Source organism: Bidens hawaiensis, unplaced genomic scaffold, assembly GCF_021521415.1.
Source record: "Bidens hawaiensis isolate Kalapana, Puna unplaced genomic scaffold, B.hawaiensis_p1.1 tig00008064_1, whole genome shotgun sequence".
NCBI classification, from domain to species: Eukaryota; Viridiplantae; Streptophyta; class Magnoliopsida; order Asterales; family Asteraceae; genus Bidens; species Bidens hawaiensis.
This window is the reverse complement of record NW_027491569.1, coordinates 146936-171642: the sequence shown is the minus strand read 5'-3', so window position 1 is coordinate 171642 and position 24707 is coordinate 146936. Positions and strand designations below refer to the sequence as shown.

The following is a 24707-nucleotide window of genomic DNA, read 5'->3' as shown; positions in this document are numbered from 1 at the left end:
ATGGTAGTATCGAGTGATAATATCATCTAAAGATTCATTCTTCAAATACTTGAAGACTGAAAACTGGGTTTTGAGCAATTTAATTTTTGAAGCCCGGATTCCTACATTTCCTTCAAATCTGCTCTCAAGGGCTTCCCAAAGCTCCCTTGCTGAAGTGTACTTCCTAAAAGTATGAAGGATCTCCTGTGGAAGAGCCATGGTAATAGCAGCATGAGCCTTGCTCTCAGCCTCATACATCTTCTTCTCTTCTTCTTCCATTTTACTATACTTCTTCATTTGGTCACGACCTTCATACTCCATAATTGGTGGAATATAACCATCCTGGATGCATACCCACATCTTCGCATCCTGGTATTTGACGTATTGTATGAACCGATCCTTCCATGCAACGAAATCGGTTCCCTTCAGCAATCTTGGGGCCTTGGTAGCTGACCCTGCCTCAACTTCCATCTTCACTAACTCAGAGATATTGATCGACGACATCTTTCCCGAAAAGTAAGAGACCTGAAAAATTAAAAGTTTTTTTTTTTTTTTTAAGTACTGTAGGCGAAGTTACGGATAACTTCGCTTGAAGTAGGCGAAGTTGTAGAGAACTTCGCTGAAGAACTTCGCTGATAACTCTGCTGATTAACTTCGCTGATTCTTAACTTCGCTTAAGGTAAGCGAACTTAGGAATGAGGCGAAGTTGTAGATAACTTCGCTGATACAGGCGAACTTGAGAAGGTAGGCGAAGTTGTGGATAACTTCGCTTAACCTTATATCTTCGCCGAAACCCTACGTACAGTGACGGCAACTTCGCCTGATGAACACGAAGTTTCTGCAGATCTGTAAATCGGATTTTAACGAGGTTTTTGACGGTGTAAGGGCTTGAACACGATGGTAGGAGGTAAGAATGATCAATAACACAGAAAACACGTTCCGCGAATAGTCGAAACGGGACGATTTCTACACCCGCGTGAATATCCCGAACCACACAATCGAGCAAATGCTCTGATACCAATTGTAGGTTCCCTGGACGGATCGCACGAGATATCGCGGTCTACTCAGGTGCGGAATCCCTGCGTAGATCGTTACGAGTATAGAACACAAACACACGAATACACGAAACACGTTATATATTATAACCGAACTCACGTGATGTAAATATCACTGTTACAAAACACACGTTCAACTACACGAACAAACTCGATTCACTGAACAACTCGCTAACTGATTGAACGATTAACCTAAACCAAGCCGTAAGCTTGTATTTATATACACGACAACTTCGCCTGACATGTTCAGGCGAAGTTGTCCATAACTTCGCTTGTTCAACAAGTTCGCCTAGGCGAACTTGTTGACAACTTCGCTTTAAACAAAAACATAAATAACAATACAGACTCGATTACAGACACTAGACTATGAACTACTGACATTCATGCACCAACAAGCTACCCCAAATCGATCTACCACGACTGCTCCAACTCATAAGAATGCAACTGCTCATGGTGCTTCTGGTCAAGTCAATTAAGCTACGCAAGGACCCCGAAGACTTTTGTCGTTCTCTTTATCCTATCTTAATTTCTTTTGTCTTTTCATAATTACGTTTTGTAACGCCTCTTCATGGCCGTGAATTATTTCCCCATTTAAACTATTTATCTTCTATCTTATGAATAAAGTCCATTTCGTTTAATATATTAAAGCTTACTTTTATCTTACCCTTAACTAGTAATAAGTTATCCTTTCTTCAACTTTAAATACTTATATTTTTGCGATGTTTTAGAAATTTTCTTGTTTTATTAAAATTCACTGTAACTTTTGAAATTATACATTGGTGATTTTCTAGTGTTTAAAATTAAAACTCCTTAAAATTTTTGTTTCCTTAAAGTCATGTTTTAATCAAACGTTTTGTAAATCCACACGATGGGACGAATCATGTGGACCGTCCGACGATGAACATAATTATGGCCCGGAACATAATTATCGAAGTTCTCGCATGGAAATCATGATGCGTAAAAATTGTGTGTTATAATATAAAATCAAAATTAGTTGGAATAATAGTACAAATGTAAAGATGATAAGGACATGGTGGATACGCCGCTGGTACATCCTATATATAAGTGTCCCTATCGGATTATCATTTGGAGTGTTGTTTTGACTATTCAAGGTTCTATGCTATGATAAATTTTTAAAAGTTATATTTAAGATTTTATTTATACTCAAAAATTTAATGGTGTTGTTATAGTATTCTTTAATTTCGGGAAGAAATTCCCTAAAGTAGGGGAGACTGTAACAACTCGGGTTTCGAACTTGTACCTTTACCCGACTCGGTTCGATGTTCGGGTTATTTTTGTTTAACATATCGCGCTTATCAAACTAAATTGAGTATTAAGTTAATATTTAATTATTTATGAATAAATCTTTAGTGTATTTACCCTTTAGCCCAAAATATATAGTTTAACCCTTTTTGTTTCCACCTTAAATTCCAAGGGACTAAACTACAATTTTGTTATAACCCTTATTACACTCTGGATAATCCATTTATCAAACCCGACCCGTATTCTTGTTTCTTGAACCCGTATACATATGGGATGTCTTGGAGCTTAATTTACGTAGTTTTTATGGAAATTGGATCATGGATTTCATTACACTTGCCTATTTCGGCTCAACCGACAATATTATTATGTCAATTGGATCTAAACGAATCCATAACTCATATATCCTCTAGCCGACCCAAACCCTCAATCGTTATACATGTAAACATCTATATTAAATCAATTAAATTTGCAGATTGTATCCTCCTTTCATCGCTAACAATAACCCCTTATTCAATTAGATTACTTTGGCCTGCAACAATGGGTTCGTAACCTATCATCGTCGGAAGTTATCGAGTTCAATTAACCCTGCTACGATCTTCATTCGAGGATGTATGTTTAGGTTCGCAATACCTTGTTGTTCAAAGCCCCTATGATTAATCAATTCATAACAAACGATTTAAGCATATTTGGGTTTTAAGGTTCTTAATCAATAAGGATCTTTTACTGTTATGTTAACTTTAAACGTTTCCATGTTTACAACGAATTGGCTGCCATCTTAGTTGGCTATTGTAGAATTGTTAAAACTTTGGTGGCTGGGGGACGCAGGTTCGATCCCCCACCAGCCCGTTTTTTTTTGTAATATTTTGTTATTGTTTTTATTAATCAATACTAACTAATAATAATAATAAATGGTAATTAAAACTATTTTATTAGAAACCGAGCATACAATACTTGTTTTCTCGCGTCTTTGTCTGTGTATGTATGTATATGTGTATTTGGATATACATAAATGTATATATACGTATATATAATACCATGTAAACTAATATTTTTCGTTATATATATATAAATGGACAAACTTATTGAATGTTTTAACAAATTAATAAATATTTTTAAAGATGTATTTTACTTAAATAATATTTTTATATAATAAAGTATTACAATATACTTTGTTTATAATTTAACAAGCTAATAATTATTCATAAACGTCTTTATATAATTATATTAAAAGAATATAATATCAACTTCATAATAATTATAATTACCGAACTCGTATCCGCATTCTATATTCCTTTATAGGCCTTGTCGTCAACGCGTGATTTCCGCGAATCATCACTCTTAATATTTCTCTTATCACTTTTGTTTGTCTATTGAGGTGAGTACCACATTCCCCTATTTTACTTCTTTTTCCACGTTTTGGGGATATATGCGTAAATATACTTTTCATATATACTTATACTCAAAACTGCAACTTTGTCTTATGTGTTAACAACTTATACCTTACTTGTTATGTGCTTATTTGTTTTGTATGCTTTCGCATTCGGAGAGGTCCAACATAATCTCAGTCTAGTATGATCATACACCAGTCGTTATAGCCTTTGTGCTTCTCGACATCTCAGTTATACTTGCTCATTTGGTTAATTTGTTATTCTCATATGACTTGTTGCGGCTACATATTTTGTTATATATACTATATGTACAACTAAACTGGTGTGTTGCTCACTCAACATGTGTTGTTGACGAAATTCTATTTTAAACGCATATGCAGGTTGGTGAAGACTTAGTGAAGAATTTAAGTTAGAAATGATACGATCAAGAATTTAATTTGTAATTGTTGTTTGTTTAATGAGTTGTATTTTGTACTTGAATTATTGGAAATAATTAAATAGATATTGAAACTTATATTGTACATGATAGTAACCTTGAGAGCTGTGACAATCAGTTCGCGCCCCGGCATTTCCGCCGTAGGTTGGGGTGTGACAACAGCCTCTTAATCAGTATGATTCCTGTTCGGATCTTTTCTAAGCATGCAGGGTATTCTGAAAGACTGAAATTTGATCCCGTCTTTTTATATTAACTTTTGGTTTGTATTATGTAATATGTTTTATCTTTTTTATGTTTAAAATAACATCTCGGGTTACTCGTTTTTGATCTTTTATTTCAAAAATTTCTAAGTTTAATTTTGTTGTAGCGAAATTGTCAAGTCAGCGAAGTTAATATAACTTCGCCCATGGGGTTTTCTCTAAAGAATAAAAGGCAAACACAGGTCAAAATTGGTCAAACTATTGTTTCTTAAACCCTCGGCGAACTTACCCTCCGAATCAACATTATTGTAATCTGATTTTCGTCATCTAATAAGGTTCTGTGGTCACTATTGATTCATAATTTATGTTCTTCGGTTGTTAATCAATTCCACAATGTCAGATTTTAATCAGTTTTCTTGAAAAACCCTTAAAATACTAATTCTCATTGGTTTGAGATTGTTTTGGTGATATCTGGTCGTTCGTAACCTTAATCGCACCTTCCTATACCTATTGTCGATCTCTGATTGTCCATGTTTTCAACTGACAGGGTTTTGGAATTTCACCGTTTATGCGGCGAAGTAATGTCTCGGCGAAGTTAACCCTAACTTCGCTTACAATAGAACTTCGCTGCATAAACTCTTTTGTCCACATACTCTAACTTCGCTTGTGTGTTACAAACTGTGTTACAAACTGAGTTAAACCTTTGTTACCTACGTACCAAGCGAAGTTACATATCAAGCGAAGTTACAAACTTTGATGAAGTTCCGACTTCGCTATTTTCATATCAGCGAAGTTACAAACTGTGTTCCACACTTGTCTAACTTAGCTCGTTTGTTGCTGATATGGCTGCTATAGCAGGTGCGGGTGGTACAGGTGGTGATGAAGGAGATGGTGATAAGAGACAGTTCTTTCTGGGTTACAACATGTTCGTTACTTTGGATCCGGATAGTCGTGGAGCTGAGGATTTTAATGAGATCATCTCGTTTATCATTCGTTCACGTATCTTTCATGCTATCACCACTACTTTGCCGATATCTCTTCCAAATATTGAAGATTTTTGGAGAACGGTTGAATATGGCTGTCTTGTTGAACCTCCAGTTATGCGTGCTACGGTCAACAATCAGGTGGTACAGTTCTCAGCTAATCAGATCAGGGAAGCTCTACAGTTCGGGGTTGAAACCACTCAGGATCCTACTGAGTATTCAGCTACTTTCAGAAACAGAGCTTTTCTTCGTATGGGGTATTCAGGTCAGTTGGAAGATTCACAACGTAGAAAGGGATTTCTGTTGGACCAGTGGCGTTTCTTAATGCATGTGTTGATTGTGTGCATGTCTGGTCGCAACGCTGGATCTGATGGTATGGGTGCGACAATGCAATCGGCAATGACCGTGTTAACTTATAACAAGCCGTATAGTTTCATTTAGATGGTATTCTATGAGATCGATCGTCAGCGGCGAGCTGTGGCACGGGGACGTTTCTTAATGTATCCCAGATTCTTGCAGATGATTCTTAATCATGTTACCCCCAATCTGCCACAACGTCGCCCTATCTCTTATGTGGAAAGTATAAACAAGAGAATTTTTGCACAATGTAAGTCATCTAGTGCACGAAGCAAGCCTGAACTTCGTCCGAGGCACACTGCTTTATTTGGGTATCTTGTGAACCCTGCTTATGTTGCTCCTCCAGAGGATGGTTTTAATGATCCGGCTCCGCCACAAGTCGATATACCTACACCACCTCCTGTGATTCAACCACCACAGGTGGTTCAACAAGTTCCTATTGTTGACCCAGTTGCAGGTCCCGCCGCACAGGTTGATCTTGAGGTTGCCTTTTGAGGGCAAGGTTTCTTTGATATGGATAGGGTTGATCCTGCTGAAGTTCAAGCCTCAATAGTTGATGTTTCTGATGTGCATGCTTCTATGGTTGGTACATTTGTGGGTACGTCTATTGCCTCAGTGGAGGATTCTGAGGAAACTTTATCTGATTCTTCCACCGATGATGTTGTTGAAGCACAGAGAGTTCTTGCCACACAAGAAAGGATCCAAGGAAAATGGAAGAAAGATTCAGATGATAGTGAGTCAGATTATGAGGAGGAGTTGTATCGCTTAGTACGTAGACCTAAGAAGGCTAGGGCTGGTGAAAGTTCGAGTGTTGTTCATTTTGCCCCACCATCATTATCTGGTATGTCTATGCTACCTCCATCTTCATCTGATCCGTTACTAGTAACCTCTAGTCGACCAACGATGGCTTTGTCAGCACCATCTATTGCTCCCACTATGGTACAGGTGTCTACACCAGAGATTGTTTCTTTGCCACCTGCTTCTGTTACTCCATCGGAGGTGGTTGCTATGTTTGTCGAGTCCACATTGGTGGCTACTGCTGGGTTATCTGTTTCTAATTCACCTACAGTTACTACACCATCCACATCTGCTATTCCAGTAAGCTTGGGTATTCCACCGCCTTATGCTCAGGATATCTCTCACATGCATTTTGATTTTGACACTACTCTGTCAGATTCTGAGAGGATTGCGGCTCTTGAAAGGGTTGTTGCTGAGCAGTCACGAATAAATCTCATTCAGACTCAAGCAATTCAACGGCTGGTGGCTGAAAACCAAATTCAGTTGTCTCTTCTTATTGAACATAGTAAACTTTTTGATGCTTTGAAACAGTTCTTAGCATATCAGGGGGAGACTAGCTGCAAAGGTGATGAGTTGAGAACCAAGAGGAGACAGGACAGAGATGATGATCCTAATGCGTCAAAAGATGCAGGTGGTGAGTTGCCAAGAACTAAACAAACTCTTGGGATCTCCACATCTCAGGGGGAGTCTGCTGGTCCATCGGGTAGTGCAGTTGGTGAGACAGTGGTGGTAGATGATGAGGATGATATGGGTGATGATGTGTTGACTTTTAGTGAGATTGAGAAAATTGGTGAACAGATTGAGATCGATAGTGGATTAGAGGAATGTGATATACTTGATGATAGTGTTGAACATGACATTCCTAGTGCGGGTCAAGAAAGTTTGGGTCAAGGTGATAATGTGTCTGGTGATTCTGAGTGAGAGGAACAGCCAAAGTGGAAAGAATGATGTGCTCAGTGGTTTTTCAAAACAAAGAAGCCAGTGGTATCTGCGATGTTCAAGAAAAGTTATAATATCAAGGGTTATGCTGAATCAAAGAAAGGAATTATTTGTTGGTTATATGATAATCAGTTAAAGTTGGTTGTGGTGAAAAGATATAATGGGATTCAGTACTTTGCTAAGAGGTTGAATTCTCTCAATACGTTGCCTGAGTGTGAAGTGAAGGATTTGGCTCGGTTAAGATTGATCAATAGAAGTGATGATGATTTTGCTAGATGGGTTGGAAAGATAGTGTGGAAGGAAGTAGTTAAGGAGAAAAGGTTTGAACTGTTAAAGCCTCAAAAGGGGAAGTTGATTGAAGATACTGAGCGGGGAATGCGTGCTGATGGCAAGCCCTGGATGGTGATGAAGTACAACCCGATTCGATGTTTGAAAGAGGTTCCAATGAAGATCATGCCTCAAGATGTGTTGAAGGATCTTAGGTGGTGGTATGTTGACTGCCAGACTGCCGAAACCGTGATGGAAGATCAAGATGAACAAGATATCTTGAGAGTGTGTGATCCAACGCACTTGGTTAACTTGTCTCAAGCTGATTTGCAGGTACTCAATGATAAGAAGATCTTTTATATCTCTGCTTGGAAAGACGAAACGAAGAAATGCCAAAGGGTGGTCTCAGTCTGTGTGAGACAGGACATTCATGCTTGAAGACGGAAGATATGGGTTTTTTGGATTACAAGACACGGCAAGGGTATTAGATATATGAAGCTACTGCCAAGGGGGAGTCTGTTGGTGCATGATGCCAGTAGTTCATTTATCTCATGTCTATTGTGTCTGTAATCGTTACATTGTTCTTATGTTTAGTTGAACGTGTTAGTATGGTTTATGGCTTTGGCGAACTTGTTAAGTGGCGAAGTTAGGGACAACTTCGCCTAAGGTGTTAGGCGAAGTTGTCATGTTATATAAACTTAACTTCGACCGTTCGCTACAGATACTTCTTGCAGTTTTTGGTTTGTAACTAGACTTGATACTTGTTTGGTGTGTTTGGTTCTCTACATCGTGACATATCAAGTAATCATTTGTGTTTATGTGTTTTGTGTCATTTACGTATTGCTCGTGTAAACACTCGAATCGTATACGTAGGGGATTCCGCACCATCGTGTTACGAGATACTCCTGTGTAGATTCGGCTGGGAACCTACACTCGCATACAAGGAGTTAATACAATAAATACAAAGTTACAAGAGAAAGTAATGATAACTTACATAACATACGTAAGTTTTTCTTTTAGGTATTAAATTCTATAGCAAAATACTCTGCTTTTTAAAAATATAAAATAAGGATATATTTTAGATATTTTAGAAAACTAATAAAAATAAGCGTATTAAACAGATCAACTTGCGAACTAGCCATCCAAACCAAAATTTGTTTGACTAAACGTGGTTGGATCTGATAGACTAGATTCTTGAGTCACATGATGAATCTATATATGTCGTTTTTTTTAAAAAGGAAAAAAATATTTTGAAACCATGATGAGTTTTATTAAACTCGTTTCAAATCTTATATACTAACATGCAATTTTCCATTTTTAAAACTAGAAAAATTAACACACATTTCTCATGATAATTAAAAACAAAAATATTAAAACTAGAAGAAGAAAAGAACACATTTTTCATGATAACTAAAAGTAAAAATAGTAGGATTAGGTAAGCAATAGCATGCATCCAGAACACGTAGAGTGAATTGTCAACGGAAGGCAGCAAGAAGAAGCTTTCAATAAGATTGGGTCTCAAATAATAATAAAAAAACAAAAAACAAAAGCACCCAACATTTGACCCAAATCAATTGGAAACGTTCTTGTTTGGTCAAAGTCAAACAAGTGCGTGTGTACATCACGCTGTTATATATATATAACACACGTTCTCACCATTATTATTATTATTATTTGATTCTTTCATTTCATCTGTTATTCATTCCAAATTCATAATTCATCATCTTCAAGGTATGATCTAATTACACCTTATTTACTATTTGATTTCTGAATATTGAACATGGGTTTTGTTTGAATTGAAGTTTTAGACTAATTATTTGTTAATTAGGTTGATTAATTAGACATGTGCTTAAGTTTGAAGTTTTTTTGCATTTGTTAATGTGAATTGATAATGATTATGAAGCTGGGTTTTTGTGTTTTGATGGAATTTTAATGGGTTTTTGAGGAATTAGTAGTTTCATTTGATGGCTTTTATTATATGTTATTGACTTTTGTGGGTCAAACTTTTATTATTGTAATTATAGCATGTTATTTCAAAAATTTGACACCATTTTTTCAGATGATTATCAAGTATAATAAATATCAAAATTTAAGCATATTCATATCAATTTTGAAATCGAAAGCAGTTCATCTTTGACTTTCAAAGTCAATCACAATCTGCATCTATACACAATAGTGGAATTCATATTTTAGAACATCCTCTTTACATTTCATGATTTTATTATGACAAATATTGCTACTTTTGTGTTATGTTACGAAACCGATATTGATTTACCTTCTTTTTTGTGTGCGGATCACAACATCTTGTTGAAAATCAACTTCTTATATAAAAATATGGCCGAGGAATCATCAACTTCCCGACATAATATTGTTAGCTGCCCATTTTTGCGTAACATTAACGAGCCAACTAGTTTTTCTTTTTCATCATCGGTGCATATTCCATTGCCGGTATGTTACCTTCGATTTATATCTTCAATATAGTAATTTTAGTTTAATTAAAAGTTGTGTATGTTATCTTTTATCGTATATGCTCAATCACCGTGTTGTTCAGTACATAACCAGTTTACTGAACACCGCATGACTATTCGTGGGTTGACACGAACATGGCCCGTTTAACCCAATTTGTATCTATTTTTGAATATATATATTTTTTCACAAATAGTACTTTAAAATTATAATTTTATAACCAAAAAAAAAAAATCAAATGTATAGTTGCATTTTAATTATAGTTTTAAATACTGGCATAAAATTCTCAAGCAATTTAATTTATAACAAAACGCATTTAAAAAAACAAAATATAAATAAACATGTTAAACGGGTCAATCCGCCAGCGTCAGGTTGACATGAACATGGCCCGTTTAACTAAATGGGTTCGACTCAAAACTAACTCGAACTTGTTGACACTAATCCCAAACCCGCGAATTTCATGTTGTGTCAAAAATTCACACCCCTAGTTACAAGAAACTAGTTTAAATGTCTAAAAATACCCTTTTTGGAAATTATTCTCACGGATTTTTTCTCATGGTACAGGCACGAGGAACCAAAGGTCCAATATTCGAAGACGGTCCAAGTTTTGACTCGGCATTTAGACTTTTCCATGGTCAAAACGGCGTGGTCCCACTTTCGGACCCATCATCACACACTCCTCAAAACATAAGGTCCGAGCCACCTCCACAACAGTTTCACCCCTTAGCCGCCAGAGCGGCTACAATCAGCCTCTCGGGTTTTGGTGGGGCCTTCGGTTTCGATGCATTCAATAATATGTTCAAAAATCATCATAAAAAACATAAACCATCCAAGAAAAGTAATAATAATAAGAATAATAATCATGAAGCATTGGGTGAAGAGTGGTTACAAAGTGGAAAATGCCCAATGGCTAAGTCCTATAGATCAGTCACTAAAGTGTTACCAATAGTGGCTAATGTATTTAAACCGCCAACGGGTATAAACTACCGTTGCCCGCCAGTCATTGTGGCAGCTCGGGCCGCTCTAGCCAAAACTGCCTTTGCAAAGAACCTCCGGCCCCAAGCGTTGCCCACAAAGGTGCTTGTGATTGGTGTTATGGGCATGGCGGCTAATGTCCCACTAGGGATGTGGAGAGAACACACGGAAAAGTTTTCGCCTTCGTGGTTTGCAGCAGTACATGCTGCGGTCCCGTTTATAGCAATGCTTAGAAAGTCAGTTTTGATGCCCAAATCCGCTATGGCGTTTACATTAGCAGCTTCGGTTTTGGGTCAAGTGATTGGTTCCCGGGCTGAACGATATCGGCTTAAGGAGAAAGTTGGTGTGGGCCATCTAGTGACGGTTACGGGTGGACATTGTAGCGAGTCGTTCGAGTTGGAGTCCGCGTCTCTGCAGGCGATTAGACCGGTTTCTTGAGCTACCACATTTGTACAATTGTTGTAGGTATTATAAAGAATGTTTTTTTGTATGTTGTATTATATGAGTTATAAGATTATCAAGACATGCAGTGTTCTACTAAGTTTCAACTTGAAACTCCTTGTTTATTTGAGTTACATTCATATATTATATATAATAATAATCTCTTCTATATGTATTCAACATATGTTTTTTAATGAATGAAGTGTGTGATTATTTATGATAAAGGTTCTTTGGTTAATTTATCTCTTTGTATTATGAGTTAGGTTGATTTTTCCTTGCTAGTTCAAACTTCTGCAAGTTTGAATAGTTAGAGCCTAAGCTAGAATTAAGTGGTGGTTTATGTATCTCAGTTCGCGTTTAGAATTGCCAAACGACTAGTTCGTGTGTCATTTTTGTATCTCGAATAAACGTTGCCTATCGTTTAGTTCTGGATCTAAGTATCTATCCGTTACCTATACTACTACAATTTCCTATCAGTTAACTATAAACCTTTTATCGTAAGTATGTTGTTCAAAAAACAGAAAGACATAGGATCCTCATACACCATTATGAATCTGCATACACCACTTTCGTCTATATGGCTCGTATAGGGCTATATCGTATAGGACCTCAGTTGTGTCAGTTTGTGTCGGAAGTTGTCGGTTATTGTTTCTGGTGCCTAAAGATTACATAGTCAAGTATGTGTTCTGGTGCCTAAAAGTTTGTTTCTTGGGGTACAACTACAAGTCTACAAGTCTACAAGTTACTTAGCCTAAGTATGTTTCCGGTGCCTAAAAAATTGTTTTCCATCAGCACTAAAAACTGTATAGAAAGGAGTCATCTATGTGTGGTGCCTACGTTACCACTCTTGCTTTGGGGCTTAGTTGTTTTCAAGGTCGCATTCAACGGTCCATGACAGTGAAATACAAGCCGAATTTGATCGACCAACAGACATGCATGCTCGCTCATGAAGATTGTTAAGAAGGTTGAGGCAATGTCGTTTCATTGCGGTGCGGGAGCTAGAGCCAGTGCCACAACAGGAGCTAGAGCCAGATCCACCCAGGAGCGAACCGCCATGTGATTTGACCATGCGCGATCCCAGTTCCCGAGGCTAGGGTGGTCACGTGGATGATGGATTAGATGATTTGCCAGGTGACAAGGGGGGGGGGGCATTCCAGTTCCCGAGGTGTGGTTCACCACGGGCACCACATCGGAGCCACAAGCACAGGGACCACCACTACGGTAGTACTTATTTAATTTTCACTAGATTTTGATGAGCACCATTATGAACTTTATTACGTGAACCACATGTTTAAAATTTGATGTATTTTGGGGGTGCATTGTTTACTTTTATTTTTATGTATATGTACAATATGTTTAGAATATGATGTATTTTGAGGTGCACTTTTACTTTTATGTATCTAGACTAGATGCTTTGCTTATTAGTAAGTTTTTGTCAAATGTTTTGTTGCTTGCTTAATCATAGATTGATTATCGTGTATGCACTATTGTAAAGTGTCTATGAATGAGCTTTATAATTAGATATATCTTTATCCTTAATAGATATACCTTAAAACAATTTTCACCTGATATATCCGAGTAACATAACCAACAAAATATAATTTTAAATGAAGGTTCTCGGGGTACAACTACAAGTAACTCAGCCAAGTATGTTATGTGAATTTAAATAGACAATTTATCATGTTATATTTTCAACCTTCAATACTTTACTCATCTTCAAGTCTTTATGTAAACATAGTTATGATAATTGATTTTCCTTGTTATAAAAAGGCAACCATTATATAGCTTTGTAAGGCAGTCCATTTATACTATCCTTAACGTTCATAATAAAGATAAGAGAAAACCCATTTATCCATCCATCATCTCGAACTTTTAATAAAGTATAAAACATTGTCTATACTCCCGTATAGGGCTATACGAGGCACCGGAAACAATAACTTAACTGACAACTTCCAACATTAGCTGACACAACTCAGGTCTTATACGACCCGTATAGCCCTATACTGGTCGTATAGGCGAAACGCGGTGTATGAGGATCCTATGCCAATAGAAAATGTATTTCAGTGAAGTACACGAAAATACACTTATTTGCAAATTAGTTAGGAGTGCTTAGGCCTGTAAACGAACCAAATGAACACGAACAAGAGCATGTTTGTGTCCGTTCATTTAACTATAAACAACCACGATCACGAACACTTAATCGGACATATATTTTGTGTCTGTGTTCATGTATTTAAAAACGGACTTCTCATCAAACGATTCACGAACACTTTACCGAAAGCTCGGGTTTTTCATGGGAGTGTTTATTTCATTTGACATTTCTAAACTTGAACGTTTTTGACCGGTTTGACATAATAATAATAATAATAATAATAATAATAATAATAATAATGTCAAGCAACACTGCAGCATCTCCGGCGACGTTTGGTGAGGCATGGCCGGAGTTCAACGACGGTCTTACTTACCGTGATATTGTCCGGTCACCAGATTCCGGTTTATCTCTCTATTATTCTCCTCAATTCAATTCCCTTATTAATAGTAATATAGATAGATATAGTCATTTAACTCCATTTTCAATCTCTCTCAACCGTTGAATGATTGGATTGGATTGGATTGTGGTTGCAGGTTTAACATTGATTGAGTTTTACTCTCTCAGACATCAAACCTCAGCTCCTACGCTAGGGTAACCTAATTCAATCCTTCATTACTTTTTAGGGCTTTAAATTAGGGTTTAGGTGTGTAAATGAGCCGAGTCGTAGGCTCGCGCTCGACTCGTGAGTAGTTTTCTAACCTCGGGCTTCACTTGTTCTTTATATATCAATTATTTAACTTACTTTTATCATAATCATAATTATTAAGTGTAATTATTATTATAAATATATATATAATATATTAAATATGAATTATATAATTATAGGCTCGAGCTCAACAAATGAAACTCAGGCTCAAAGTTGTTTAATAAACAAGCTTATTTTTAGGGTCGAGCTTTCAACGAGTTGATCTCGAGCAGATCAAGATCGGATTGGCTCGTTTGCGCTCACATTATATGTATATGCATGTGTGGTATATGTCGTATCTTATTAGTACTAAACATGGAGCAGTTGGTTGCAGAGGATCGAAAACGGTCAGGTTGGTATCTGCACATTGCTGTTACAGTTCCACTTATAACTGAGTATCAACAAATATAGTGTGTCCTCAAGTGACAGCTTTTGTGGCACATTGCAGATAACAGTCAATGGAAACGTTATTACCGATCCAAACACTGTTCTCAGGTTATCCTACCAACAATAGCTATATTATTTTATATACAAATTAGACATTCCTCAGTAGATTTTATTCTTTTAACATTTTTGTAATTTTGTATTTGATAGTACTGGTACAGAACTAGTATATCACAGACGTCCGTGGAAAGAACCGTATGCACCATATTTGCTTGACGTTTTGTTTGAAGATGATCATTTGGTACTTGATCTTAAACTTATGGTATTCTCATATAGCCTTTTGTTATGAATGTTATTTAATTATATATATTGGCCTATCGGGCTATTTCAGATTGCTCTAAATAAACCGTCTGGTCTACAAGTTTTACCCAGGGGACTATTTCAGCAACGAACTGTTCTTACACAGCTTCAATGGCGTATAAAGAATCAAGAATCATTTCCTGTTCCAGTTCATAGGCTTGGAAGAGGTACATCAGGTAACGCTTTTTTAAATGTTGTTTATAAAGTGTGATTTTGGGAATTGATACTACTTTATAATTTTTTAGGAATATTACTTTGTGCAAAAACAAAGGTTGCAAAAACTCGGCTTGCAGCTCTTTTTGCTGACAAAACATCAGCAGTTGTTGATAACAGGTTCGTGAAGAAAATCATTCCTTTTGGTTTTGATGCATTTGTAACTTTGTACAGTTGGTAAATTGACTAAATTCTGAGCTTTGATAATAAAAGATGGGCTTGTAAACAAACCAAACAAACACGAAAGGAGCATGTTTGTGTTGCTTCGGTTAACTTTAACCGAACAAACGATTGAACACGATCTCAGTTAAACAAACATGGTTTTCTTGTTCCTGTTTCTTTGTTAACACTTACCAGTATAAACAAATGGTTCATAAACGTTAATGAACGAACATAGCTGAAAATAGATGAGCTAACATAATTGAGATAAAATCAATTAAAAGTAAATGTGAACAATAGTGTGTTGAGCCCAAAAAAGTTACTAAATTAAAAAAATTGCAATGGGCGGGCCTCAAATTTTTAATGAAAATATTAATGAACGTAAACAAACAAACTTAAATAGACGTAAATGAAAGAATATTAACGAACGAATGTTCACGTACATAAATGACCGGACTTGACATGTGTTAATGTTCATTTAACTAAATGAACAAAAATATTTGTTCGTGTTCGTTCGTTTGTTAAAAAGATGAACTTCCCACCGACCAGTTAATTGAACTCCTTCCTTTTACATGCCTAACAAAATCTTTATGCGACAGAAAAGTCAACAATGAGGTCAAAAAGATTGGAAAAATGTCAAAGATATACAGGGCACTAGCAAGTGGAATTATAAACAAGGATGAGGTGAAAGTTTTCAACATCTGTTTCTTTTAATGCCTTTTCTGTTTAATTGATAGCTTTGTATTGTATCTTAAATATATATGTTCGTTTTTCTCGAATCATAGTATGACAACATAAACACATCATATTACAGGTTGTGATTGATGAGCCAATTGGAACAGTGAAGTATCCTGGTGTTGCTAAAGGATTATATGTTGCTTCTCCTGCAGGTGTGTAATGTTTTCTTTAGGGATTTATCTGCCATATAAAATATTAAAAAACATTAAATAATGGCCAATGCTAATCTTTTGGCTAATTCTTATCCTTTGTTGTCTTTTTCTATATAGGAAAACCCGCATTGAGCAAAGTTCATGTTTTGAAGAGAGAGATTGAAAATAACCTCACGGTCGTTCAGGTTTGGATTATAAATGTAGAGTTGTGTGTTTGACTGTCGGTGTGTGTGTGTGTATAATTAGTGCTAGTATTTATGCTTTTGTGCTTTTTTTGGCAATGTGAATAGGTGGAGATTCAATCTGGTAGGCCCCACCAAATCCGAATTCATCTTTCGTTTATTGGACACCCTTTGATAGGTTTGCTTTTGAACCCTGACTAGCTATTATGTTTTCTTTTCATTTTGTGTACCTTTTCTATGAGAAATTATCTTTTCTTTATGATAAGTTATATATGAACACAAAAAATAATTGTCAAGTTAAAGAAACAAAGACCCAAATCAAGGTGCTTAACAACGCCCTTAAGGTAGTTTGAGATGGTGTATCTTCAAATATAAACCTAAAATAGATTAATATGCAGAACTCCAAATTGAAGATCTGTCTTTTAATGGCACAAGTCGATTAAACAGAAACACAAAACACAATATGATCAAGTTTATGGTCGACTCTCTTTGTATTATGTAAACTGAAAATTAAAACCTAAACCAATTCAAATAGGAAACAAGATAAAAGGCTCAATATCTTAACCTAAAATGCGACTCTAAAAATAAGTTAGCTTATTAAACCAACAGAATTAAGTAAATAACCAAAAGTCTAAAACCGACCCATAAGACTAATTTCGGACTTCTGCCCGTTGCATGCTAAGACTTCTTGATATCGCCAATCAGTTTCACTTTTCGTAAGTGAACAAACATTTACTAGTCTAACATCTTTTTCCATGAAAAAGGGTTATGCTCATGGATTTGTTATCAGATGATTCAAATTTCAAATCATCAAGAGAGCAAATAACTTAGATTAAAAAAAAACTGTATATTACAACCTCTTATGGAGTTTTTTAGCTTTTACATTTCGTATTGGCAGGCGATCCGCTTTATCTTACTGGTGGGAAACCGCAATGCTCTGTGCATGAAACTGTAGATGAAACATTTGCAGAAGACGGGTAACAGACTACGTTTTATAAAGTTTCATTTTGTTTTCTCAAGTGTTAAGACATCAATACTTTTGGTTTAAATATTTTATATGTTTATCTTATTTAGAGGGTATCAGAGGCCTGCAAATCCTGTTCCTGGAGACTGCGGTTACTACTTACATGCTCATCAATTAGTTCTTTGCCATCCAATCACAAATGAGGTATTATATGCTCAAATTCTTATATTTATACTTCTATGCCATGTCTTCTGTGATCAAGTTTCGCGTTTGTTTTTTTAATTTCAAAATCTTGAGTTTATTTAGTCTGCCCTAACTGATCCGAAAGGGTGATCTATGCCAAATTGGGTCAAACTGGGCTGGGTTGACCAGGGACATTATTTTGCTTTTTTGGGATGTTGTAAACATTTAATGTTTATGATCACCAAAATGTGCAATTTAAATACTAATCTGAATATCTTGAACAAAGCCATCTGAGAGGGCTGTAAAAATATGCATTCTGGGTCACCTTCAACCCGTATAACCTGTTTGACCCGTTTCCTTAACCAAGTATTTTTAACAGTCTCCCTTAACAAATCCTACTTTCTGAATTTGAAATGTCAAATCCAATGCTTCAAAATACAAAAAATAGCACAAAATGAATCTAGTTTTCAGCTTTTAAAGGTTTTATATTTTTTTGATCTTTGAAAAAAACAACATAAATCTTTTTGTTTAAATATTTTGGTTTACATACTTGATTATTTGCAGGTGTTTAGAATAACAGCACCACTACCGCCCGCCTTCTTAAGTCATGAGATTGAACATAACGCATTGCTCTGATCCTTATTTTTTGACCATTAGCAGACTAGTTGTGTTTTAAATATTTTATTAATATTAATAAGATATTGTTTTTTTGTTTTATGTTTTTAAATCTCTAGTTGGGCCAGATGAGTGGATCTGTTATTTTTGGGTCAGTGATATCTTAAAAGTTGTTTATTTATAGTTTTCTATTTGGAGAAAGTACACTGCAGATGGACGAGGTTTAAAGACACATTCGATTATCCTTAAGTACAAGAATAATAATACATTATCAATTGCAAGTGTCATCATCTAGTCAGTGTGGGGCTAAACAACCATTATCATTTCTTTAAACAATATGTCATTAGTTAATCGAGTATGTTCAAAATGCTGCGATATACAACGTAATAACAAATCAATTAGAAGCAGTAACATCAACACGAATTAGACAAGAAGCAAAATACGGCCGTTGACATAGAAAAACAACGCTTATGTTTAAACAAATTTGGTCACTTGGAACTAAATTGCAACTTATATAGCGTAGATATTGCTACTACCCGTTCTTTGTAATAATCGATATGTAGTTGCAATGATACACAATTAAAATGCTAAATGACCTGTTAATTATTTCCCAAAACTGATTACGTGTAATGAGCTATGTGTAACAAACTAAACTCAATTCATAATTTTCATTTTCCGTTTTTAACGCATGGCTTTTAAGTATTGATATCTTATTTAACTTAACTTTAACTTAATGGTAAGAACCCGAATAATATTGCAAGTGTTGCATTTCAAAACAAAAGGAATTCTTCATCTATATATAAATATAAATGCTTTTATTTTTAGTGGGTGGATAATTATGAAAAAGCAAGTGTATTTAAATAATAATTAAGAAGCTTAATTTAATCATTTTGTCACACATTGTGGAATATTTTAGTTAAACTGATCTAATGTTTCTTTTTGAGAATCTTGGGTGTTATATAGCTTTTTCCGAATTTATTTATAAATAAAATAAAGATAATAGAACAATTAACGAAAATGAATATTTGGATTCCCACTAAAAGCAAAATTAGTGGAGCCAAAGAGCATCATGAAAGGCAAGCATATTGAACAAGATAAGAGGACACGCATAGACATTTATATATTCCTTGATGTATGTATGTATGTATGTATGCCCATAGTATGCAGACTACACGATCCATTAAATATCAACAAATTCTAGTTTGATCCAATTACACTAAATTTCTCATACACACTAGAACATGCTACAACTACAAGTAAAATATCATGAGTAGCCGAGCTGTTGGTAAGGTCTGAATGTGAATGTGAATGTGTAATGTAAACAAATTAACCATACATCTATCTATCTTTGACATATATGCTGCTTCCAGAAAAACCCTTAGCTCCAAAACTCCACATTAAAAATCTAAACAACAACAAATAAAAAGAAACTTAAAAACACGTTATACACGGTACTAGTAATTACAAACTCCAAAAATCATGAAAGTATGATAGTACACATAAAACATCATAGTAACATGCAAACAAGGTAAACGTAACATGCATATGCCACCAAAAACCGGTAAAGCTAAGCCTTTAGGAGATTTGTCTATGGTGATATTTGAGGCAGAGAATTCCTTATGATCTCTAGTAGACAGAAGTGAACGATGTGAGATTTGTTTATGGTGTTACTAACATCCCTATTGGGACTCATCGTCCCCATTGAGATCGTTTGCTTTGCTTACAATAAACTCATGGATTTGTTTTTTATTGTCACGGTAAAGACTTCCTGGTGATAAATTCTTTGTAATGAGCGGATTACGCAGAACTTGATAAAATATCATGTGTGAAACACTTCCTAATTGCCATTAAAAAAATATAAACTTACTAAAGAAGCAAACTAGGTCCTATGGATAAAAGACAAATTATTTAATAGCTTCACCAAGTTGCCCCCAATATATTCCTTCCTTAAGGTACTGGACTTAGAACTTATACTCTTCGGGTTTATTGTTCTCTTTGTTTTATTTGTTTTTTTTAGACAAAGCTAACACTATACATAAATTATAAAACACCATCTTTTAACCTTATTTTGATTGATTTGTTAGTACATAAATATTTCAAGAATAAGTTGTTCAATCATTTCTGATTTAAAAACCGACTAACATAGTTCGACTTTTAAATTTCGTTAGTGTTATTTGTAGGTTTATACATGCTCTATTCGTAGTCTAGTTTAAAACCGAACCAGTTTTAAACTAAAATAAAAACATCGTTAACTAGTTTAATTCGATGAACATAATTTTTATTCTTATGCTATATTCTAATTTCAACATGATGTGAAACCTGAAGATTTGGCATGAGGAATAAAAGCATTTCCCTTAATATGTGTAGAGGATAACATGGAATATCAAATTTCTGGCCACACTAAACTATATGGTGTTTTTGTGTGCCATTTCCCGTCTCTCTCCAAAACCATTAATTTAGAGTATATATTCTTACTATTTTCATCCCCTCACGTTTGATTAAACATAATATTTCTAATATTTTTTGTCATCTGAGTTCATCAGATTTTTTCTTTTACTAACTCTAAGAGCTTTTTAAAGAGAAATATTAGTCTGTCTATTAAGTTTTGATCGGTAAAAAAAACTTATGACGGCCTTGATAATTACGGTTCTATTAAGTTTTGATCGATAACAAGAACTTATGACGAACTCAATAATTAAGGTTCTATTAAGTTTTGATCGATAAAAAATGTTACGGTCATTGTCAACCTTTAGTATTCAAATTATTTAAACGAAATAAGTTGTTTACTGAGTAATTAAGGTTCTATTTATGGTTTTCACATTTTATTTTGTTATTCATTTTCTATTTTATTACTCACCAAAACAAGTCATTTTAATTTTGTATCCTTAATAAAATATGCACTTCAGTGTAATTATAAAAATAATTAAGAGATCGGATTAGTTTTTTTTTAAACAAAAAAGCGGTTTATTCAAATAAACAAAATAACCCATTTAAGACAATAAGGGTGTGTTTGGGATTCCTTATTTAAGTTCAAAAGGACTTTATGTGAAAATGAATTATAAACTTATGACTTTTTGAAAAGAAGTTTTTATAAAAGTGTTTGGATTAACTTATGTTAATAAGTTGTTTTATAAAGAAGTGTTTGGGAGTATTATACCTTTTAAGTTAATAAGTTAGAGAATCATAACTTTTCAAAACCCTCTTATATTACCTTGGTCATAAGTTAAAAAACCGTAAGTCCTTATGATTTGCCAAACACCTTTTACACATTATTAACTTTTCAAAAAATTTATAAGTTATAAGTTGATGGAAATAAGGAATCCCAAACACCCCGTAAGTTTGGTATTTCAAAAAATCACTACTCATCCAACACTTAAAAGTTTAAAATGAACCTTTTAACAATTGTTTATTCTATCACCTAGTAATCTTGACAACCATATTATCAAGGTGCCAATTAGGCAATTAACTACTCTATACAAAATTAAAACACAAACATGCCACGTCACTTCAACCTATATTTTCATAAAATTCCTTCTACCAAATTGCATGAAAAAGCAAATATGAAACCAAACATTTGCATAATATACCAAGAGTTCACATATATATCTTTTTAAAACCAAAACACAACACTTATTATCATCCCACACTTTAGAGAAACATATTAAGGAAACCAAACATGTCAAGATTTAGTAACACTGTCATAGGTTTACTAAACCTCTTCACCTTATTAGCCTCCATACCAATAATAGGTGGTGCCTTATGGATGGCACGAAGCAGCGCCACCTGCGAAAACTTCCTCCAAACACCGCTTCTAGTCATCGGGTTCATAATATTAATCGTGTCCTTGGTCGGGTTCATCGGCGCATGCTTCCACTTGGCATGGGCCTTGTGGTTGTACTTGGTGGTCATGTTGTTGTTGATTGCGGCCTTGATGGTTGTCACTATTTTCGGGTTCGTTGTGACGGGAGCGGGCGGTGGAACGGCGGTTTCGGGGAGGTTGTACAACGAGTATAGGGTGGAGGATTATTCACCTTGGCTAAGGAAAAGAGTTGAAGATCCAAAGTATTGGATGACTGTTAGGAGTTGTATTTTGGGGTCAAAGACTTGTAGGAATATTGTTATGTGGTCTCCTGTTGACTATTTGACCAAAGACATGTCTCCAATTCAGGTAAAATATTATTAGTTATACAACTTACAAAGAGTGATATAATCTTGGATTTTATTTTATTTTATTTTTTACTAAAGTGATTATTTAAAAATGTTTTATGATTGATAGATAAATATAGATAAGATATAATAAATGTTTTATCATATATTATATTTCACAAAAGTGTGTATCATGTATCATGTGGGAATTTCCTCTTTTTTTTCACCTAAAGTTATAACTATTATTATTTTTTGTTGAATTATAATTACTCAAGCATCAGAAACATATTAACACATAACATTACGTATTATGTAACCTTTATTATATAACTTAAAAAAAAATATAACGTTTATTATATGTATTACATGTAAAGTTTGTTTACGAGAGTACGTAATACTATACAAAAGAAAGTACCGGGGAAAAACGTTAAAAAAATGTTTTGAATTGTTCTTGTTTATATTTATATGATTTTAGATATGTTTATAAAGAATAAAACATAAATATATTTGTTAAATTCTTAGTGAGTTTTAGCCTAGTATTTGTGATTCAAAATTTTTGTTATGAGAAATACAAAAAAATCATCACAAACTTCGTTACTAAATATTACTAGTATGACATTATATATCAGTCCCAAAAAGCTTTTGGCACGGATTTACAGCGGTTATGACCGTCACTAAAGGTCAATTTTATAGTAGTGAATAGTGATATAGGTTAGCTATATTTAACTCATAAAGTGTTGGTACTTGATACTCTTTTTTTCAGTCAGGATGTTGCAAACCGCCTAGTGAATGCAACTACGAGATGTCGATGATGGCTCAAGACATAGATTGCTACAAATGGAGCAACGATCCGAGCACATTATGCTACGAGTGTGACTCATGCAAAGCTGGAGTGATGGAGGACATAAGAAGGGACTGGCGAAAGCTCTCGATTCTCAATGTTATCATGATACTTCTTCTAATCGGCATATATTGCATCGGATGTTGTGCCTTTCGGAACACGAGGAGGGCCGAGACCGACTACCCGTATGGCGAAAACCGAATGTCCAAAGTTGGACCAAGATGGGATTTCTTTTGGTATGCATTCCTTCATTACAAAATCAATGTTTACATTAAAAAAACATAGAAATTGATTCTACAAAAAGGGTATATTTTATCTTTTTTGAAAATATATTATGGTACATATGACTTTTTCAACAAAAAAGTTTTAAAATTTTCACTGCAAAGAAATGACTTTATTTTTGTACCTTTTAACTCTTTGCAGGTGGAGATGGTGGCATGAGAGAAGACGCCAGCTTTATTGAAAAGTAAATTTATGTTTAAGATATATTAGAAAATGCTTTGTTATCAGTATAACATGGTCTGTTTACCGATCTGTTATAATAATTAGGCAGCAACACACGTCACGAATTTGAAACGAAGTAACTAGGAAATGTAAAGGAAGTCTTGAAATTTGTGGAATGAATACTCTTATGTTGTTGCTTTTGTAAGAAAGGCAAGTAAAATGATGATTGTGAATGATTAACATCTTTGTTATGTTTCTTCTATTGTGTTTTGAGATTATTTTCATTTCATGTGTTTGTCGGTATAGCAGTAACTTATAAGTTGGTTTGTATTAAAATGCAACAACAATGAACTTTCTCACTTTACTTGCTCAAACCTTCATTGACCAAAACACCAAAGATGAAAAAGAATAACAAATAACCAAAACGAAAGAAAACATACGATGCATAAAACCAGTTGAAATCATAGTAGCTTGCGTTTGCCCTCACCAAATGTGACCTCCACGTCTCCTTGTTTTTACTCGCTCCTTAGGCGCACTCCTCATTGAATGCAACCTCCACATGTTCGTTGTTTTTCCATGTTCCTTAGGCACACTTTTTTAGAACTTATCGTTCATATGTAACATCAGGTAGGGTTAAAGTGATTACCTCTTTTTAATGTTTAACTAACACATTACTTCGGAAACATTAGCAATCATCTATGTACTATAATCGTTCAAGTGCCCGTGGTGCACAAACCACATATAGATATTTAATTCATGTGTAGATTCATTTATTTTGTATCGTTGTCATAGATTCATAGTCGAGACAAGTAATTATTTCTTGAATTAATCCATAATTTTCAAACGTTCTTCGTTTGCAATTCATCATCACAGTCAAGATCTTCTTAATAACCGCACCACGAAATATCAAGTTTTCTTTGAACACATCAAAATCATATCCAGGAAAATATACTATGCAAGAAAATACAATTTACCAAACCGTCCATCCTAATTCCCAAGTGA

General features: G+C 34.8%; 3 protein-coding genes across 3 annotated transcripts; all 3 read left to right on the top strand.

The window, feature by feature from the left end:
* Positions 1–9906: 9906 nt before the first annotated feature.
* Positions 9907–11587, top strand: LOC143636826 (uncharacterized). Its single transcript, XM_077104317.1, has 2 exons — positions 9907–10113; positions 10696–11587. Exons 1-2 carry the CDS (start codon positions 10000–10002, stop codon positions 11542–11544), a joined length of 963 nt encoding a protein of 320 aa, XP_076960432.1. The 5' UTR covers positions 9907–9999; the 3' UTR covers positions 11545–11587.
* A 2346-nt stretch (positions 11588–13933) lies between these two features.
* Positions 13934–18701, top strand: LOC143636825 (RNA pseudouridine synthase 5-like). Its single transcript, XM_077104316.1, has 14 exons — positions 13934–14040; positions 14173–14230; positions 14649–14676; positions 14773–14819; positions 14919–15009; positions 15100–15244; positions 15314–15401; positions 16040–16124; positions 16255–16330; positions 16448–16515; positions 16621–16690; positions 17411–17489; positions 17587–17680; positions 18224–18701. The coding sequence occupies exons 1-14, from the start codon at positions 13938–13940 to the stop codon at positions 18293–18295; spliced, it is 1104 nt and encodes a 367-aa protein (XP_076960431.1). The 5' UTR covers positions 13934–13937; the 3' UTR covers positions 18296–18701.
* A 3149-nt stretch (positions 18702–21850) lies between these two features.
* Positions 21851–23933, top strand: LOC143636824 (tetraspanin-6-like). Its single transcript, XM_077104315.1, has 3 exons — positions 21851–22442; positions 23184–23497; positions 23685–23933. Exons 1-3 carry the CDS (start codon positions 21951–21953, stop codon positions 23722–23724), a joined length of 846 nt encoding a protein of 281 aa, XP_076960430.1. The 5' UTR covers positions 21851–21950; the 3' UTR covers positions 23725–23933.
* Positions 23934–24707: the final 774 nt, after the last annotated feature.

Bases quoted from the DNA above. Each gene is read 5' to 3' on its own strand.
- LOC143636825 (XM_077104316.1), top strand. From the start codon at position 13,938: ATGTCAAGCAACACTGCAGCATCTCCGGCGACGTTTGGTGAGGCATGG. The intron at 14,231-14,648 runs GTAACCTAATTC...AACATGGAGCAG, and splicing joins ACCTCAGCTCCTACGCTAGG to TTGGTTGCAGAGGATCGAAA. The intron at 17,490-17,586 runs GTAACAGACTAC...TATCTTATTTAG, and splicing joins GAAACATTTGCAGAAGACGG to AGGGTATCAGAGGCCTGCAA.
- LOC143636826 (XM_077104317.1), top strand. From the start codon at position 10,000: ATGGCCGAGGAATCATCAACTTCCCGACATAATATTGTTAGCTGCCCA. The intron at 10,114-10,695 runs GTATGTTACCTT...CTCATGGTACAG, and splicing joins CGGTGCATATTCCATTGCCG to GCACGAGGAACCAAAGGTCC.
- LOC143636824 (XM_077104315.1), top strand. From the start codon at position 21,951: ATGTCAAGATTTAGTAACACTGTCATAGGTTTACTAAACCTCTTCACC. The intron at 22,443-23,183 runs GTAAAATATTAT...TCTTTTTTTCAG, and splicing joins AAGACATGTCTCCAATTCAG to TCAGGATGTTGCAAACCGCC. The intron at 23,498-23,684 runs GTATGCATTCCT...AACTCTTTGCAG, and splicing joins CCAAGATGGGATTTCTTTTG to GTGGAGATGGTGGCATGAGA.